At 34.7% G+C, this 20,899-nt stretch overlaps 1 protein-coding gene and 1 pseudogene across 1 annotated transcript; both read right to left on the bottom strand.

The window, feature by feature from the left end:
- Positions 1–276: 276 nt before the first annotated feature.
- LOC132312682 (UDP-glycosyltransferase 88A1-like) lies at positions 277–11,396 on the bottom strand (annotated as a pseudogene).
- A 3,122-nt stretch (positions 11,397–14,518) lies between these two features.
- LOC132312681 (UDP-glycosyltransferase 88A1-like) lies at positions 14,519–16,185 on the bottom strand. Its single transcript, XM_059811147.1, has one exon. The coding sequence runs from the start codon at positions 16,104–16,106 to the stop codon at positions 14,664–14,666; it is 1,443 nt and encodes a 480-aa protein (XP_059667130.1). The 5' UTR covers positions 16,107–16,185; the 3' UTR covers positions 14,519–14,663.
- Positions 16,186–20,899: the final 4,714 nt, after the last annotated feature.

The following is a 20,899-nucleotide window of genomic DNA, read 5'->3' as shown; positions in this document are numbered from 1 at the left end:
CCTTGTTATTATGATTCCATCTCTCTCCCATGCTTTAACAACCATTCAATCCAAAAAGTCAGGATAAACAGTATTACAAAAAATACAAGACACAGATCGACAAAGCACGTTAAATCGTGATTCAATACAATTATTTAATTTATTTGGATCTGAAAAAAATTGTGTTAAAAACTATAAGATACTGATAGAGGTATTTATATTTAATTACTTTATTTATGCATTAAAGATAATGAAAATAATAAAATTTTAAGATCTTAAAATTCATATTTGTTTACGATGCAATTATATATTGTATATATGGCACCAAATGAGCTATGTTAGTTCTAAAGGGTCAACCAAACCAAGTGAAGATTAGGTGTGACTCCAACTCAAACCGCCATCCATTTCCGAACCAACTCAGCCAATGCAACACGTGAGGATCTGCCTTCACTCATTGCAGCCCTTGCCTCCTCTCTCTTTGCCTCAGTTTGGTCCCTTATTAACTTCCCCTCCCCCGAGTCCATCAACTCCCTGACTCGCTTTTCCACCTCGGCCGCACTCAAAAACCCGTCCTCCTTCGACTCAGTCATCGGCAAGGCCAGCTTCATTTCCTCCACCAACACCACCCTGTTCATCCTCTGCTCCGCATAAAGCGGCCACGCCAACATCGGTTGTCCCGCGCGCACAGCTTCCAACACCGAGTTCCACCCGCAGTGAGTCACGAACCCGCCCACCGAGTCATGACTCAGCACATCCACCTGGGGAGCCCATTGCTTCACTACTAGTCCCCTCTCTCTCGTCCTCTCCAAGAAGCCATTAGGAAGTAAGGAGTCCAAATCCGGCTCGGGCGGTGCCAAGAAACGCCTGCTGTGGTCCTCCGAAGGCGGACTGCGCACCACCCACAAAAACCTATGTCCACTCCTCTCCAACCCAATTGCAATCTCCATCAGCTGCTCTTCTGAAAACAAACCCAAGCTACCAAAACAGAGAAACACGACGCTTCGACTCGGTTGTGAGTCGAGCCAAATCAAACACTCATGTCTGCCCCCATCCCCACCTGGTTTATCATCATGGGTTGCAATCAAGGGTCCAATGCAATAAATTGGTGGCCTAAGGTCATCAGGAACACAAAGGCCCTGTGATGTAATATCCTAATTTTAAAAGAATAGTCTCGGTATTTATTTATTTGTTTTAATTATATTTTTAATTATTTAATTGATTATTTGATTAATTGCTTATATATTTAATTGAATTAAGTATTATTTGATTATTTGATTACGTGTTTATGTATTATTTGTATTTGTCTATATATTAATTATTTAATTAGATTATATGCTTAAATGGTATTTTTATTAATTGTAAATTAAATGTTTTCGTTTCTTTTATTATTTTATTTTATTTTTCTTTTATGGTTATGATTAGTAGTAATGGGCCAACCAATTGGGTCCCATGAACTACTTGGATAGGAGGTTGGATGTGTATGGATTATTACCCGTGGATAGTTGTGTATGTATATATATAGATATATATTATATACATATATAAAAGGGAAAGTAATTTATTAATTACTTTTATGGTAATTTGGTTAGTAATATTTAATCTGATGTATATGTTTTATATTTAAATAATAAAAATGTACATAGATTTGATACGCGTTATGTTTTAAGTTACTTTATAATATTATGGTAACTTAAGTATTATTAGATAATCCATTAATAAATAATGGGATGTGTATAATTTATTTATTTATTAAAGATATACATAAATTATATACGTAACATATTTTACTTATTTCTTTTTTAATATATATAAAAGGGAAAGTAATTTATTAATTACTTTTATGGTAACTTGGGCAGTAATATTTAATTAGATGTATATGTTTTATAATTAAATAATAAAAATATACATAGATTTGATACGTGTTATGTTTTTGGTTACCTTATAATATTATGGTAACTTAAGTATTATTAGATAATAACTAATAAATAATGGGATGTATATAATTTATTTATTTAATAAGGATATACATAAATTATATACGTAACATATTTTACGTTACCTTTTTTATATTTTAATTTTAATTTTTCTTTATTAAGTTGATTTGGAATGAAATTAGGATTAGGGTTAATTTTATTTAGCCTATAAATATATAGCTATAGGTTGTAAAAGGGGGTTAGAAATATTCACGTGATATATTCTAAAAAGAGAGAGTTAGAGAAGGAAGGAGGAAAAGGAAGGAAGGAGGAGAAAAACCCTGTAAAGAGAAGATCAAGGAAGAAGAAGTTTAACTTTCGATCCAAAAGTTTAAGGCAAGTTCTTTTTCTATCTCTTTCCCTTTGATTCGTGTTTCTGTACATGCCTAGGAAATTCCAGAATTTATTAAATACATAAAATTAAATAATTATGCATGTTTAATTGGATTAGAATATAAGTTTTATGAATTTTGTTCAAATCTGTTCTTGTGTTATGAATTGATAAATGCATGATTTTGATTTGATTTCTGGTGTGAATTTTTACATGTTTAAATTATATATTTTTCATATCTGTGGAATGATGGAACGTAGAAACATGCGTAGGATTCCTGAACATTAAATAGGAACTAGGTTTGGGTTTAAATAAATTTAAATAGACTCAATCATAATGATGCTTGCTATTTAAATGTTTTAAACAAACGAACGGATTTAATCTTTTAAAATGTTTTAAAAATTAAAATTAAATGTGTAGGATAAATTAGATATGGAGAATGCTTATTTGACGGTATAATAAAATATCATCATGTATAAGATTCAATTTGTGTGGGACATATGATATAGCAAGCTTAAATAAATAATAAGTCATTCCTATTTTGCGATAACTTGATATCATATTATCATAGTTATTTCTGGATTGTTTGATGTATTTCCTTAATCATTACATCAATTGTTGGATTGTGTGGTTTAATGCACCGGTATGGGACGGTGGCATTCCAAGGACGGATTAACTTATCAGTTAAGTCCTACCTATCTTATATAAGGGAATGGATTAACTAAAATGTTAAGTCCTACTTATATTCAAGTCAGGTCAGCTGAACAAGTTGAATGACTTATGGAGGATTAATTTATTATATAAGGGAATGGATTAACTAAAATGTTAAGTTCTACTTATATTCAAGTCAGGTCAGCTGAACAAGTTGAATGACTTATGGAGGATTAATTTATACTGGATAGGATGGTTACTAGATTTTATATATATATAAGTATGGTGCCATGATATGAGCTTGAGTCTTAGGATCAGTGGTTATGGCGCGTATATCGCCAGGGATGTGTAGCTAGATATAGTGTAGTTGTGTACCCTGGTAGATCTAGGTACTCATACCCATTATATGTGCGTTTTGCATGTTGCCTACTATTCAGGTTGAGACAACCCTATAGTCTAGTGAGGTTCCTTTAGTGTGTGTGTATATATATATACGGACTACTAGTTACTGTTGGATTGACTAGGATGTATACGTGTATCGGATCTCTGCTTGGACTGTAGTAGAGTAGAACTTGTTTGTGGGCCTGACCCACCATTATTTTTCAGGTGTTCGTCAGGAGTAGAGGTTGTTCGTGCTGAGCGAGGATCAGTCTACTTCATTCTTCCGATGCTACATAGGAGTTTCTTTATGATTTAGTTTCCTGATTTAGACAGTTATTGCTGTCATTTGTTTAGTTTGGATTTTCTAGGGGTCCACACAGTATGGATTCCCGAGTTGTATTTTGGAGGATCAGTTGTATCAGAAGAGTTTAGTAATTAATAGAAATATATTCTGAGGTTTATTATTAGATTATCATTATAGTTTCTTGTCAATATTTTATTTATTCTTCTTTATTCTTTTGTACTTTGTGTTCGTTTATTGCCGATTTGTTTTTTATATCCTCGGGTATTCGGGCGTGGGTCTGGCCAACCCGCATTCGGGAATCCGGGGGTATCACAGTTGGTATCAGAGCACTCCAGGTTCAAGTGTCCTTAGGAGTGTCTTTCGTTATGTGACTTCCGCGTTACGTCTCTTAAAACTTAGAGCCAGTATTAGGATTCGTTGTACTCTATTTACGGTTTGTTAGGAGGAGCTGATGTCAATTATATTCTGTAGTCATAGAATGGTTGGCACTAGGAAAATGATGGGTTCAAGGCGAAAGCGATAAAGACCCAAAGGAGTAAAGGAGTACGTTATCAATTTCATTGCCAAAGGTAGAGTTAGGGATCGATGGTTTAGGCTCGTTTGGAGTTACTTTAAAAGTATAAGCCAAGGAAGGATTTAAGTGTACGTGATAGGTCATCGTATATCAGGGCCAACACGACTTCAGTTAATCTCAAAAAGGAGACAAGCGAGGAGTAGGAGCCTGAAGAGGATCCTAACATAGGGATTTTACCGTATCCAAGAGAGAGGGTATTAAATCTTGAAGATGGGTGATTGTGCGAGGGTGATGTTATTTGCTAGTAGTATTGCGAATGATATTAGTGGAATTGGGGTTGATCAATCTATAAATAGTTAAGCTTTCTTTTCATCTCTAAAAAAGGTATATAAGAAGTAGTCTTCAGAAGTTTGGGAATCGGATGAGTTCTTATTAGAACGAAGTACATGATTTTAAAAGAGCATTGGTATTATGTTGTGACATTCTAATTCGCCTTAAAAAGCCAAGTTAGACAGTTTACATTCCGCATATAAGAAGGATGAGGGTTAAGCCCTTGGTATTTGCTTAGGCAAATATTTGTGTTTTTAAGTTATGTTTTAAAGGATATGTTTCAAAGTTGGATGATTATTTACGAAACTATAAAAAGAAATTTTGAAACAATCTAGTAAGGTGATTTCAAAGGAGACTTTCTTTTCTAAAAAGAACGATATCCTAAGTATGAGTATATTTTGTTTTATTGTGTTTATCATACATGCTTTATTATTATTATTATTTTTTGTTAATTTCTCGGGATTTGGTATATGGTTTAATTGGGGACACAAGTGTGTGATCAGCTAACTATTGTTTTAATAACATAGAGTACTAACGCTATTTACGCTAGAGTTGTGAGCATGCGATCGTAGGATTTAGTAGATACACATAAATCTAGCCAATCTATTGGACTTGGACATGTATCATTATGGTGTGTTTTGGGATGGGATAATTAAACCATTACTACAAGTCAAACAATCTAAAACGATTAGTTTGATATACATTACGTTAGGTATGGATTCGTATCATATTACAACGCCATGATATTGGTGATTGTTAATGTTTCGGTATGCTTGAGGTAGTGGTAAATAAAGATCACTGTAACGCCATGATGATTTATCAGATGTGCTGGATTTGCTGAACATCTTCTTGAAAATTTCAGAAGTTGTTATCAAGTCGGAAGGAGGATTTAGTACTGGATTAATAACTTATTGGAATGACACCGAGTGAGGATAGGAGACTGAATAAATATTCATCAGTAAATTCTTAATCAAGAATTTATTCACGAGCGTGTGTCATTAGGAGGAATTTGCCGGTGTTGTACATGGAGGAGGAAACTAAGTCTCTTCATTTCCATAAATAATATGGAATTATTTTTTTAGTCACAATTTGCAACAATTAGCTCTTGCTAGAAAATTGATGACTTATGTGGAGGATGGAAAGATTTCATATTCTTTTGAAGTTAAACAAAGAAGTCGGATTGACACTAACTTGTCTTAAAGAAGCAGGGTGTGTCAAAGATAAGATGGTGAGACCAAACACCTATATAAAGATGAGGTGCATGGTATGTATGGAAAGGTTGTAATTTGTTGACTTTTGTTGAGTTAAAGTCATAGTTGACTATTGATAAATGGAATTTCTGATTAACTTTCAATATCAGTAAGTTTATCACAGATCAGTGGTGGATAGATTTAGTTGCAGAATTCGTTTTTGAAGATGCTCCAATTTAAACAATGAGTACAGACGAAAGCTGGTGGTACCGAATTAACGGTATTTTCTGCAGACAAATTAGATAGAGGATGCAAGGACTGAGTTTCACAACTCTTAGTTCTTTATTTATCCTAGTGGAAACATGATACTTCATGTTATGAAGCAGACTTTTAGAGGACAGGCAGGAGAGGGGACATAGTTATTTTGTTTCCCAGTGTAATATTTATTAGATAGTCGAGATAGACCATCAGAGATCACTAGATCATTTGCAGCAATTCCCTATAATGAAGTGGAAATAAGAGAGCATTTTCTACGGATTTAGTTGAGGGATTACTGACTTCGCACAAGGTCATGATGGGATATTGGTTGACTGATAAGTTAGGTCAGCTTAGTTTTTGTATATTTCGAACTGGTAAGACTTCAGTTCATATGAATATAATGGATCACGAGATAGTTTAGATGGATAGAAGTGGTGATTCATACTTTATATCAAGTTTCGTCTAGTGGAAACAATTATGGAAGTGGATGCTCTCAATAACCGATAAAATATTTAAATCTTTTGGTTAGTTGATGAGTTATCAGTTGAATTTAAAGCATGTGTAATAATAACACTTGTTATTACCAAGATAATTTAGGAGGTCAACTTTGAATATCGGAGCTGATCCTGGAGAAGGTGTTACCTTACTCAGATGGAGTTTAAGGTACTGGAGAAGGATTTAATAGTTTCTGTAAATAGTTTTATGACAGTCGGGTGACTGAAATGGAAAGTTTATAATTTTTCTTGGTGTGCTCAGACGGTTAGAAGATACATCATGACATCAAATGTCGATTTTGGTGAACAGATACGGATAAGGATGCATATATAATTGCCTTAAGTGTAAAACTTGCTACAAATGTGGAAAGTTGATTATCAGATATCGTAGGAATCTTTAGCCACTTCCTATAACAAATATGGAAGTTGAACTAAACAGGAGTGACGGTCGGTGGGAAGGATCGACATTGATTTGGAATTTCAATTTTCCATATGGAATCCAAGTGGTGGATTGAGAAAGATCGCTTGAGGACATAAATTTGAGTGATGCATATTTTAGAATTTCATAGTAGTTTTATAGTTCAATGATAGTGGTGTTATAGCATGTGGATGTCCATATTAGTGGATGTAAAGTGCTATTTCGAAGGAGCTTTATGAAGATTTTAGAGCAACAACTCTACTTCATATCTATAGACGGAGGAATTAATCGAGAGATTAAATTAGACCATAAAGGATATGTTTGAGGCGTATATCCTAGATTTTCATGGACAGTTGGAAGTGTTTACTTCACTTGTCGGAATTTTGTCTGTGATATTGTTGGCACAAGGAGGTTAGCGTGACAACTTTGGAGGTTTTGTATCTTTCACAATGCATACCTCTCATTTGTTGGTTGGAAATGGAAGTAAGGGTTGTACAATCAGACCTCGATTTCATTTAAAAATATGTCGGAAAGAGATACTTCCCTTTGTATTGAACTGCGCGTGATTGGGAGGCAACAGTGGGATGTTGTAAATAGTTGAACTCGTATACTAGAGTTTTCTATCAGGGAGTAGTTTGCTCATTCTATTTTCCATGTAGGAAGAACGGCGATTTTTGGAGAAATGTCAATTTTACTTATTACATTGACTTTTAGAGAATTGTGTTTCGCAATTGAGGCAGTCGCCTCTGAATTAGCGTTACCAAATTATTAGCACTGGGTGCATAGGAGTTTGTGCGTATATTCTATGGTACTTGGAGGTATGTAGATCATTCTCTTGTCGACATGGGAGGATTACGTTGATACAACCTACGCATCGTATGGTTATTGTGTTTCTTAAAATATAGGAACCCTGTATACCACTTGGTATATTGAAGTTAAGTGGAGCCCTTATAATGAGGTTGCGTCTACTTGGGAATGTGAGGATGTATTTCGCTCACAATTTCCAAGCATACTGGAAGAAAGTAAGGGTGAATTCCGAGGACGGAATTCCTTTTGTTAGGGGGGAAGAATGTAATACCCCTAATTTTAAAAGGATAGTCTCGGTATTTATTTATTTGTTTTAATTGTATTTTTAATTATTTAAGTGATTATTTGACTAATTGTTTATGTGTTTAATTGAATTAGGTATTATTTGATTATTTGATTACGTGTCTATGTATTATTTGTATTTGTCTATATATTAATTGTTTAATTAGATTATATGCTTAAATGGTATTTTTATTAATTGTAAATTAAATGTTTTCGTTTCTTTTATTATTTTATTTTATTTTTCTTTTATGGTTATGGTTAGTAGTAATGGGCCAACCAATTGGGTCCCATGGACTACTTGGATAGGAGGTTGGATGTGTATGGATTATTACCCATGGATAGTTGTGTATGTATATATATAGATATATATTATATACATATATAAAAGGGAAAGTAATTTATTAATTACTTTTATGGTAATTTGGTTAGTAATATTTAATCTGATGTATATGTTTTATATTTAAATAATAAAAATGTACATAGATTTGATACGTGTTATGTTTTAAGTTACTTTATAATATTATGGTAATTTAAGTATTATTAGATAATCCATTAATAAATAATGGGATGTGTATAATTTATTTATTTATTAAAGATATACATAAATTATATACGTAACATATTTTACTTATTTCTTTTTTAATATATATAAAAGGGAAAGTAATTTATTAATTGCTTTTATGGTAACTTGGGCAGTAATATTTAATCTGATGTATATGTTTTATATTTAAATAATAAAAATATACATAGATTTGATACGTGTTATGTTTTTGGTTACCTTATAATATTACGATAACTTAAGTATTATTAGATAATAACTAATAAATAATGGGATGTATATAATTTATTTATTTAATAAGGATATACATAAATTATATACGTAACATATTTTACGTTACCTTTTTTATATTTTAATTTTAATTTTTCTTTATTAAGTTGATTTGGAATGAAATTAGGATTAGGGTTAATTTTATTTAGCCTATAAATATATAGCTATAGGTTGTAAAAGGGGGTTAGAAATATTCACGTGATATATTCTAAAAAGAGAGAGTTAGAGAAGGAAGGAGGAAAAGGAAGGAAGGAGGAGAAAAACCCTATAGAGAGAAGATTAAGGAAGAAGAAGTTTAACTTTCGATCCAAAAGTTTAAGGCAAGTTCTTTTTCTATCTCTTTCCCTTTGATTCGTGTTTCTGTACATGCCTAGGAAATTCCAGGATTTATTAAACACATAAAATTAAATAATTATGCATGTTTAATTGGATTAGAATATAAGTTTTATGAATTTTGTTCAAATCTGTTCTTGTGTTATGAATTGATAAATGCATGATTTTGATTTGATTTCCGGTGTGAATTTTTACATGTTTAAATTATATATTTTTCATATCTGTGGAATGATGGAACGTAGAAACATGCCTAGGATTCCTGAACATTAAATAGGAACTAGGTTTGGGTTTAAATAAATTTAAATAGACTCAATCATAATGATGCTTGCTATTTAAATGTTTTAAACAAACGAACGGATTTAATCTTTTAAAATGTTTTAAAAATTAAAATTAAATGTGTAGGATAAATTGGATATGGAAAATGCTTATTTGACGGTATAATAAAATATCATCATGTATAAGATTCAATTTGTGTGGGACATATGATATAGCAAGCTTAAATAAATAATAAGTCATTCCTATTTTGTGATAACTTGATATCATATTATCATAGTTATTTATGGATTATTTGATGTATTTCCTTAATCGTTACATCAATTGTTGGATTGTGTGGTTTAATGCACCGGTATGGGACGGTGCCATTCCAAGGACGGATTAACTTATCAGTTAAGTCCTACCTATCTTATATAAGGGAATGGATTAACTAAAATGTTAAGTCCTACTTATATTCAAGTCAGGTCAGCTGAACAAGTTGAATGACTTATGGAGGATTAATTTATTATATAAGGGAATGGATTAACTAAAATGTTAAGTCCTACTTATATTCAAGTCAGGTCAGCTGAACAAGTTGAATGACTTATGGAGGATTAATTTATACTGGATAGGATGGTTACTAGATTTTATATATATATAAGTATGGTGCCATGATATGAGCTTGAGTCTCAGGATCAGTGGTTATGGCGCGTATATCGCCAGGGATGTGCAGTTAGATATAATGTAGTTGTGTACCCTGGTAGATCTAGGTACTCATGCCCACTATATGTGCGTTTTGCATGTTGCCTACTATTTAGGTTGAGACAACCCTATAGTCTAGTGAGGTTCCTTTAGTGTGTGTGTATATATATATACGGACTACTAGTTACTGTTGGATTGACTAGGATGTATACGTGTATCGGATCTCTGCTTGGACTGTAGTAGAGTAGAACTTGTTTGTGGGCCTGACCCACCATTATTTTTCAGGTGTTCGTCAGGAGTAGAGGTTGTTCGTGCTGAGCGAGGATCAGTCTACTTCATTCTTCCGATGCTACATAGGAGTTTCTTTATGATTTAGTTTCCTGATTTAGACAGTTATTGCTGTCATTTGTTTAGTTTGGATTTTTTAGGGGTCCACACAGTATGGATTCCCGAGTTGTATTTTGGAGGATCAGTTGTATCAGAAGAGTTTAGTAATTAATGGAAATATATTCTGAGGTTTATTATTAGATTATCATTATAGTTTCTTGTCAGTATTTTATTTATTCTTCTTTATTCTTTTGTACTTTGTGTTCGTTTATTGCCGATTTGTTTTTTATATCCTCGGGTATTCGGGCGTGGGCCTGGCCAACCCGCATTCGGGAATCTAGGGGTATCACATATTGCTTAGAGAACTCTTGGCTCAAGTGATTCAAATGTGTTAATAATGATTCCAGCTGATTTTGGCAAGTGGATAGCTGTATTCATGAAGCCTTAATAGGACTTGTCAGCTCGATCGAGTACCGGCTTTGCCATGTCAGTGGCTAGCAATGGCGGCACACCTGGGATGTCAAGATAAGTGTTTTTGAGATCTTTGAGACTCTTGGTTGTGTTTTGATGGATTGTGGGCATATAAAGGTTGGCAGCAAGCCAACAGGCACCAGAAGTGTAGAAATAGTAAGCTGGGATATTGAGGTCTGCTGCAACAGACATAGCTGGGGTACAAAACATGTCTATGATAAGGGCATGGACAGTGTGAGTCTGGGAGATGGAGAGGAGGGCTTGGTGGACATTAGGGTTGTTGAGGGCGAGGAAATCGAAAGCCAGAGTTTCGTGGTTAGGAGAGGAGGTTTGGAGAGGGAGAGAGACGGCGGGGAGGTGGTGGAAGGTGATGGCAGTGGTGACGGATATGCGGTTGATGTAAGGAGTGGTGGAGCCAGTGTTGTAAGGTGGGTGGGTGATGAGGATTTTGATGGAGAAGGAAGGGTGGTTGCGGAGTATAAGCTTTCCTAGCTCCACCATGGAGATCAGGTGGCCCATGGCCGGAGAAGGATATAGAACTATGGCATCCTTCATGGTTATATGCGCTCGATGGAGTGAACCGGCCGAAAGGAGAAAGGATTATGCGGTATATATATATATTCTCAAGCGGTATATATATACATATTAATAAGCAAGCTAATTTTATAGGTAAATGAGAAAATGTACACCAAACAATAAGCGATGAAGAATATACCAACTGAAAAAGAACAAACACAGAAACCAAACTAAACCAGCTAATCAAACCAACCGACCCAATAAATTTGAGGCTAACACCTTCCAGTCAGTGCAAGATTTTTAAAAAGTTTTTATATAGTATATAAGCCGGAGTCAATTATTATTGGGACCACTCATGAGGTTATCCCATATATTTTTTAGAAGTTTAATATGAAAAAGAGTTTGGCCAAACTTACGGGAGATCTAAAAAAAGTTGTGTTAAAATTTGAAATAATGGTGTTGAAAAGGCTCTATTGATTTATTGCTTGGTCATTCCAAATGATGAGTTCCCCTAATGCACAACATGGTTCTTTTTTTATGGAGGACAACAATATACTGACACCAAAAGTTGTGTCTTAGAAATACTTTATCTAGTACGTACAGAAATGCCACCCATTGCGCAAATATCTTTAGGCATTCAAGGATCCAACTTAATTGCTCTGTTTGCATCAGCAACAGCCTCTGGTCATAAAGTCTCAAACTTGAGCATAAGTCTTCCAAAAGCTTTTTTACACTCCAGTAAACAACTCCACGTGAAAAGATTAAAAAGAATAAAGTTCTTATATGAAGATTTTAAACAACTGTTAATTACAAATAAACCTGCAAAGGCTGCAATCCAGTACATACAAAGAATCAAATAAATATTCTGAAGCAATAAATATTCATAGGTTCTACTCTTGATCCTCCTAAACAGCCTCAAGAATCAAAATTTTAATAATTTTAGGGAGAATTACAATGGAAGCCTTACTTTTAATTTTATAGGACCATTAAGTCCTATCAATGAATAAACCTATTTTTATTTAATAATAAGACTTAATGATTTTATAAAAAGAAATTAAAGTCGGACTTCTTTGTATTTTTTTTTCTTATATTTACACAATCAAAATAAATAAATAAATAAATAAATAAAAAGCCTAAATTAAAACATACTTCTGCTCCTAATATATCCAAAAGTATAGTCAGACCACCAGTGCAAATATAAACCACACTGCATGTGTACACAAAAGATCATGCATAGATTTAAAACTTTTATCTATGTGACAAATGTAAAAAGGAATGAGATGAGTTCATGATCACGGAAATATAGGATACAAGTCAGCTCAACAAATCATTTATCCCAATTACTTGGGGCGGTTACACAAATCCACCGTCATACCATCCATTAAATTACATTTTATTATATCCTTATTAAGTCTATTCATGTTAATTCTGATCTTTCCCTTTCCTAACATTACCGTCGTTGTGGACCATGTTACTCTTTCTAAGTAGCGCACTTGATAGTCTTCTTTGCACATAACCAAATCATCTGCATCAATGTCTTCTCATTTTATCTTCGATTAATGTTACTCTATCTATGTCACAAGTGTGTTAATTTCTAATATTATCATTTCTTGTCTCCTCTCGCATCATCCTAAATTTGCATTGACGTCATTCACTTTATTGTTGTATTATTTTTTAGTTGACCAACATTCTGTTCCATAAAAAATAGATGATCCAATAGTTGTACAATATAATTTTCTTTATAATCTGAGAGGGGTACGCCGATTTCTTAAAATACTAGATGTATTCCTTTATTTATCTCACCCAGTCCATATGCTATGATTAATATCACCATCAATTTCTCTTTCATTATGAATAATTAAACCCAAATAACGGAAATATTCTTTTTTGTGCCTATAAACCCTCAATCTTCCCCACATCTCCAACTGTATTTCTAGAATTACTAGAGTTACGCTCCACCCTTTTAATTCTCGAGTTTTCATACAAACCTCCAATTTATAGAGTCAATATATCCCTTTGTTTACCCAGCGTTTGGAGGAGCTTCTCCTAATTCGAAAAGATCATGCATAGAAAACCATCAAATGGAAAAAGGACCCCGCTCTGTATCAAGTAAGTTTTAAAGAAGAAAAAGGAGAATGATTTGCTTACGTGAAAGTTCAGATCCATTCTTGAAGCAATCTACTTGAACAAAACTATGCCTAAATAGATCAAACTTTGAGCTTTAGAAATTTTAGCATTCACTAAAAAGTGTAAATCACCGAGAACATAATATGACAAGAAAGAATAGAAAAAAATTGAGCTAAAAACATGCCCATTTGTTCATGTTACCTTGTTGTTTGTTTAGTGTTTCAACAAAAACCCTAGCTTTTTATGCCAATAACGGTATCCCTCTGTAACAAGAAATGTGAAGTGGGATCATTATTTTAAAAGAATAGTGTTAATTGTATTTGAGTTGTTTAAAATGAGGGGGAAAAAAAAATTATGAGAGGAACATTATTGTTTTCACCATTCTCATACAAATTTTTATTTTTTTTTAATTCAGTCTTTAATTTGTTGGCAGATTATCTATCAGATGGGATTAGAGAAGCAATAGTCCTCTCTTTAATCCCCAAAAGAAAGAAAGTTTGGTGGTAAATGAGTAATTTAATTCATACTTTAGATAAGTTGTTTTCTTTTTTCTAATTCCCTTTCCTGTGTATTATTCCAAAAAATTACCACAGCAAATCAAGTTTCCGCAGGAAAATCAACCCTTTTCGTCGCTGTAATAATTTGTCATTGAAAGTATATATATATATATATATATATATATATCCATGTGACTAATTATGGAGGCATCCATTATTGCACTTCTTGGTTCCAAATTTCAATTTTACTTTCTTTTTTATTCCTTTTCTTTTCAGAATTAATAATTGAGGAAGAGATATGTACACCCTAAGTAAAAGCAGGAATAGGAGTGAAAACGAATTGGAAAGCGAGAGTTAGAGCTAGAGCGTAAGAATGGTATAATTAAGTTATAAGTGGTGACAATTTGAACAAAAATGTGCGCAGAGCGTGTGAGTTGGAGCGACGGAACAACACATTGTGTGACTTAATAAAAACCAAATAATCTGTATATAACATTCTCTTGCCTTATAATATGCTATCTGATGAGAATGATACTCAAGACACCAAGATAGTACTTCCAATGTGAGAGGACTTTATTGAATCAGCAGTCAAGTGAACTACAAATTAACAAACATTAGACAAAAGGAAGGTTTTAATTTGGAGCACAAAATTGTTTATTGTATATAGTTCTAATGGGTCGACCAAAGTGAGTGAAGACTAGGTGTGACTCAACTCATGCCGCTTCCAATTCCGAACCAACTCAGCCAATGCAACACGTGAGGATCCGCCTTCACTCATTGCAGCCCTTGCCTCCTCTCTCTTTGCCTCAGTTTGGTCCCTTATTAACTTCCCCTCCTCCGAGTCCATCAACTCCCTGACTCGCTTTTCCACCTCGGCCGCACTCACAAACCCGTCCTCCTTCGACTCAGTCATCGGCAAGGCCAGCTTCATTTCCTCCACCAACACCACCCTGTTCATCCTCTGCTCCGCATAAAGCGGCCACGCCAACATCGGTTGTCCCGCGCGCACAGCTTCCAACACCGAGTTCCACCCGCAGTGAGTCACGAACCCGCCCACCGAGTCATGACTCAGCACATCCACCTGGGGAGCCCATTGCTTCACTACTAGTCCCCTCTCTCTCGTCCTCTCCAAGAAGCCATTAGGAAGTAAGGAGTCCAAATCCGGCTCGGGCGGTGCCAAGAAACGCCTGCTGTGGTCCTCCGAAGGTGGACTGCGCACCACCCACAAAAACCTATGTCCACTCCTCTCCAACCCAATTGCAATCTCCTTCAGCTGCTCTTCTGAAAACAAACCCAAGCTACCAAAACAGAGAAACACGACGCTTCGACTCGGTTGTGAGTCGAGCCAAATCAAACACTCTTGTCTGCCACCATCCCCACCAGGTTTATCATCATGGGTTGCAATCAAGGGTCCAATGCAATAAATTGGTGGTATAAGGTCATCAGGAACACAAAGGCCTTGTGATATTGCTTGGAGAACTCTTGGCTCAAGTGATTCAAATGTGTTAATAATGATTCCAGCTGATTTTGGCAAGTGGATAGCTGTATTCATGAAGCCTTCATAGGACTTGTCAGCTCGATCGAGTACCGGCTTTGCCATGTCAGTGGCTAGCAATGGCGGCACACCTGGGATGTCAAGATAAGTGTTTTTGAGATCTTTGAAACTCTTGGTTGTGTTTTGATGGATTGTGCGCATATAAAGGTTGGCAGCAAGCCAACAGGCACCAGAAGTGTAGAAATAGTAAGCTGGGATATTGAGTTCTGCTGCAACAGACATAGCTGGGGTACAAAACATGTCTATGATAAGGGCATGGACAGTGTGAGTCTGGGAAATGGAGAGGAGGGCTTGGTGGACATTAGGGTTGTTGAGGGCGAGGAAATCGAAAGCCAGAGTTTCGTGGTTAGGAGAGGAGGTTTGGAGAGGGAGAGAGACGGCGGGGAGGTGGTGGAAGGTGATGGGAGTGGTGGCGGATATGCGGTTGATGTAAGGAGTGGTGGAGCCAGTGTTGTAAGGTGGGTGGGTGATGAGGATTTTGATGGAGAAGGAAGGGTCGTTGCGGAGTATAAGCTTTCCTAGCTCCACCATGGAGATCAGGTGTCCCATTGCCGGAGAAGGAAATAGAACTATGGCATCCTTCATGGTTATATGCGCTTGATGGAGGCCAGGAACAGAAAGGAGAAAGGATTATGCGGTGTGTGTGTGTGTGTGTATATATATATATATATTGATAAGCAAGATAATGTTACAGGTAAATGAGAAAATGCACACCAAACAAGAAGCTAAGAAGAGTATAACAAGTGAAAAGAACAGAAACCAAACTAAACCAGCTAATCAAACCAACCAGCACAACAAACAACTAATTAAGGTTTGTTTGGATTGAAAAGAAAAAATAGTGAAAATTGTACTTGGATAACTTTTAGTGGAAAGAAAAGAAATGAGTGGAAAAGATTTTAAGTGATACCCGATCCCTCCAAATCCTTCATGTGCAACCCTCCAAAAAATGAGAAGATTTGAAAAGAAAGGATAGTGAATAGTATTTTCATAATCACGAAAATACACTCGTATAACATTTGACTCTCATAGTATAATATTTTATAAAAAATTTATGATAGTACTTTAATTCTTATATATTCTTTTTTTTTTTTTTTTTCTTTCTTTCTCCTCTATCTTTTCCAATCTATCTTTTCCAAACAAGAATATTATCATTTCATTTCTCTTCTTTCCTAATTTATACAAACATAAATAAAAGTTATTATTATCAATTTTTTTTTTCTTCTCTCTTATATCCAATGATATTCTTTCTTTTCTTTTCTCTCACAAAGGAAATCCAAACGCAATAGATACTCAAGTCCTGGGACTCAATTAAGGAACTATAGCTGCCATGAGGTAGATATAATTCACTATAGATTAGGGGTAGGACTTGGGTAGTTGGTGGGACTAACCCGAGCAACACGATTCCCTTCCAAAAATTTTACCTGAGTGAGTAAGATACTTGAGACCATGGGACAGAATTAGATTTAAACTTTTATTAGAACCCAGAATTTATTTTGGATGGAATTTGGACAAATGCCCTAGTAACTCGAGGATTCTGAAAAAATCAAAAGAACCCAAAATTAGTTTCTAACTTTTATATTTAAAAATTAGATTATTCATAGAATTATCAATCATGATTCATCATATGAGATCATATTATTGCTATAAGATTATATTACACATAATTTGATTGATTTTTGTCATACCTTTGAATGGTTTAGGCAGGTGAACATAAACATAATATTTTCTTTTCTTTTATTGTCTTTTTGTTAGTAAGTTATTAAAATTTGAGATGAACCAAGAAACCCGGCTAAAGTAACTCATGAAATACTAGGATGCAATGGGTTTCTCGAGACTTCAGCATGGCGCAGGCTAAAGTGTTAGAACCTTGGCGTGGGCTAATCCCTTGGTCCGCCAAACTTGCCCAAGTCTCACCCCCTACTGCAGATATAATTCACTGCTAATGTAATGTTTGTAATTTATGTGCATGTGTATTTGTGTGTGATGGAAAAGAAAAGTTTTAAGTAAAAAGTGGTGGGACCCACCACTTTACATATAAGTGGCAAGGAGGCCAAATTTGGGTCTCACCATTCTCTCTCTCCCGTAACTCATTGCCTTCCCCTCTTACTCTTCTTTTTTTTCTTTTTTTTTTACAAGATTCAATCCTAGATTTCTCCCTCAATTTTTAGTATTTTTAGGAGCCGTTTGCGGCAAAACGAAGAGCACGTCGAGATCTACGATTTGATCGGAGCAATTCTTCATTTGGTACACTTTGGAATTTCAAAATCTAGGGCACACAATTGGGGTTTTTTGCAATTCTTGAGGTAGGGGTTTCTAATCCATAACCTCTTAGATTTTGTGAGTCAATTCCTTATAATTTGTATTATTACATGATTAAATTGTGTATATTTCATACAAACTTTGCTTTGTGTTGTATATGAGACGTATTTACATGCTAAGTTGATATGTGATGAAGAAATATGTTTAAATGATGATGTTTTCATACCTATAGTGTTATAAGTGATGAATTTTGTGATTAGAAAGCATGAGATATATTTCTAAAAATTTTCTTTTGAATTAAAGCATGTAATTTATGTGAATTAATTGATGTTGTATGAGAAAGCATGTTTAAGTAGTGAATTTCTATACCTATTGTGTTGGAATTGCTAAATTTTCAATATAGAGACATGTTAGTTATTATTAGAAATTTCCTACAAAGCTTACTATATTGTGAACACATGACTTCTATAGAATTGTGTAATAGCATGCTTATGTGAAATGAATTATGTTTTGTATGCTCGGTATGCTAAAATAATGTTGAAGGGAAACATGAATTACCTATTTTGAGAGATTTAATTTGCAAAGCATGTGTGAAATTCTATGGTTGAATTCACGATTAGGAGCATGAAACATTCATGCATCCAATGGGAAAGGAAAATGGGGAAAATGTTTTGAAAGCAAATGAAATGATTTTGGGAAAATGTTTTGAAAAGTATTTGCGAAAATCGGACGCCTAGGAGGCGCCTAATGGTCTGTGGTATTAGTGTAGTCTAGAGGGGAGTATGGTTGAGCTAGCTAGGCCGGATACGACGCCTTGGAGGTGCCTTGTGGTCGTGGATAGTTAGTCAATCCTCCTCTCGTGATGCCATGGAGGTGCCTTGGGTCAGATTACACTAACGGTTTGAAAGTTGAAACGGAAATGTTTCAGAAATGGGGAGCGACATGAGCATGGCATTGTACTTCATTGGCATACATGGTGTATTTGCGACTTGGATGACATTTGTGTTTATAATGGATGTTGTGGTTATGGTTTACATCCCCGGTATAGTATAATCCTGTTCTCTTGTTTTCTATTCTATATGTGGATTCACGGGATCATAAGAGGTATGTCTTAGACACTTCCTACTGAGTTTATGCTCACTCCATCATTTTAACATTTTTCAGGTCACGAGAAGGAGGTAACGAACGACGTTCCTCCCTAAGTTTTGATGGGTTAGTGAACTGTTTGACATATTTTGTAACCATGATCTCATTTTATTATTATTATTAGTATCATATTATTATTATTATTAATTATAAAGCCTGGGATGACACGTATATTATGTATTGATATTAGAAAGGGCGGTAGTGTTCTTAGTTGACATCGGGTTCGGGTAAGGACCCGGTTAGCAATTCGGACCCTCGGGTTCGGGTTGTTACAGCTAACCTTTCAAATAGCATAACTGTGAGTTGCACTATGCGGAATGGATGTGGAAGTTTGATGAAAAAAATTACCTAGAGAAGTGAACAAGGTTTACTAGCTCATTTATCTAATTTTTACTTATTTTAATTTTACCGAAATAAAACTAAAATCAAACCCACAGAAGCAAAAATAAAGTGCAAGTAAAGTAAATAAAGTTTCGGAGATGACACCGCTTTTTGTGCGTGGAAACCCTAGTTGGAAAAAATTGACCAACCAGAATGAAAACCACAGAGACTTTCGCAGCCTCGAGCAAAACGATCAACTATGTTTGAAGGATCGCTCGTATATCAACCAACACTCCACAAATTATGTCTTAATCCCTTCAAAGTGTGATTGCTCCCTCTTTTTCTTTAAATCAAAATTTGATGAAGACAAATAGAAACCCTACTTTTCTAAACGAAATAAACTGAATCTTTAATAAGCTTGAAATCCGATCAGATACTGAGCATCACCCTAAATCACTCTTGTATTTATGTGTGTGCCCTAAAAAATATAATTAGAAAAATTGGATTGATTTTCTAAGTAAAAATATCTCTCAAACAATTCTCTCAATTAAAATAAATAAATTTTCAAGCCCTAAAATTTTTGGAGAGAAAAGAGTTTTTATAAGTTTTAGAGAAACCCAAAAATACTTGGAAATCAAGACAAATTTGTGTATAGACATCTCCCTAAAAACTGATCAAAAAGTAAACCCAAAACATTAGGATTCAAATTTCTTATTGGTCTGTAAAAGCGCAACCGGTTGCATGGGACGAGACCAATTCTGCTTGGCCAATGAGTTTTTGTAATAAAAAAAGAAAACGATTTTGTAATCTAACAGCGTAACCGGTTCAGCGACACATGACCAATTCTGTTACGCCAGAATAGTTTTGTTCAAAAATGAGATTGGGTAACAAAAATCGCAACCGATTGCGTAACACACGACCGGTTCCGATGTGATAGTGCAGTTTTAAAATCGTGAAACAATAAAAATAACGCGTTCTCAACTACATACCTTTTTCTATCGTGATATTATTACCCAAATCAAAATCGAAGGTATATTACTTGCACTTTTATTCCGGTTCCATTATCGAGACACGATGGATCGAACAAAAATTACAATTCGATTGGACACATTTTGACACCAAAATTTTCTAATTACAAAATTAAGATCTCACACAAACTATCCACTTCTTCAGCACACTAGCGACTACAACACCTTCTGCAAGATTTTTAAAAAGTTTCACCATGTATAATTAGGGCAAACATGAGGAAAAATGAGTGCATTTAACCCCAAATTCTAGCAACCCAATCCAGAACTTCAGTCAATTTAGAAGGCTAAGTAACCGTCATTACTGTTATACCGTGTATATATATCTATGTATGTGTGTATGTATGTATATTCCCTAATGTAACAGGTGATCGCTTATCTATTTGTTCAAAAACTTAAAAATATTGAGTAATGATGCATACACACCCAATTATACACAATCACTCTTTCATTCGGATATAATATGTGACAAATCTCCTATTCCAACACCAAACTAATAGTACCAAGTATTTGATAGTATAAGACAATTTGCAATCAATTATTATTTACGGGTACTCCTTGAAACGGTAGCAAAAAGTCATCTCTTGGGGAAGCGTAAAGGATTTGTGGAGCAAGACTCCTGGGGTT

This window comes from Cornus florida, unplaced genomic scaffold, assembly GCF_030987335.1.
Source record: "Cornus florida cultivar Cherokee Brave unplaced genomic scaffold, ASM3098733v1 CherokeeBrave_3.0.0_Hap2_Chr06, whole genome shotgun sequence".
Lineage (NCBI taxonomy): Eukaryota > Viridiplantae > Streptophyta > Magnoliopsida > Cornales > Cornaceae > Cornus > Cornus florida.
Note: the sequence above shows the minus strand (reverse complement) of the source record. Positions and strands in the feature narration are given on the sequence as shown.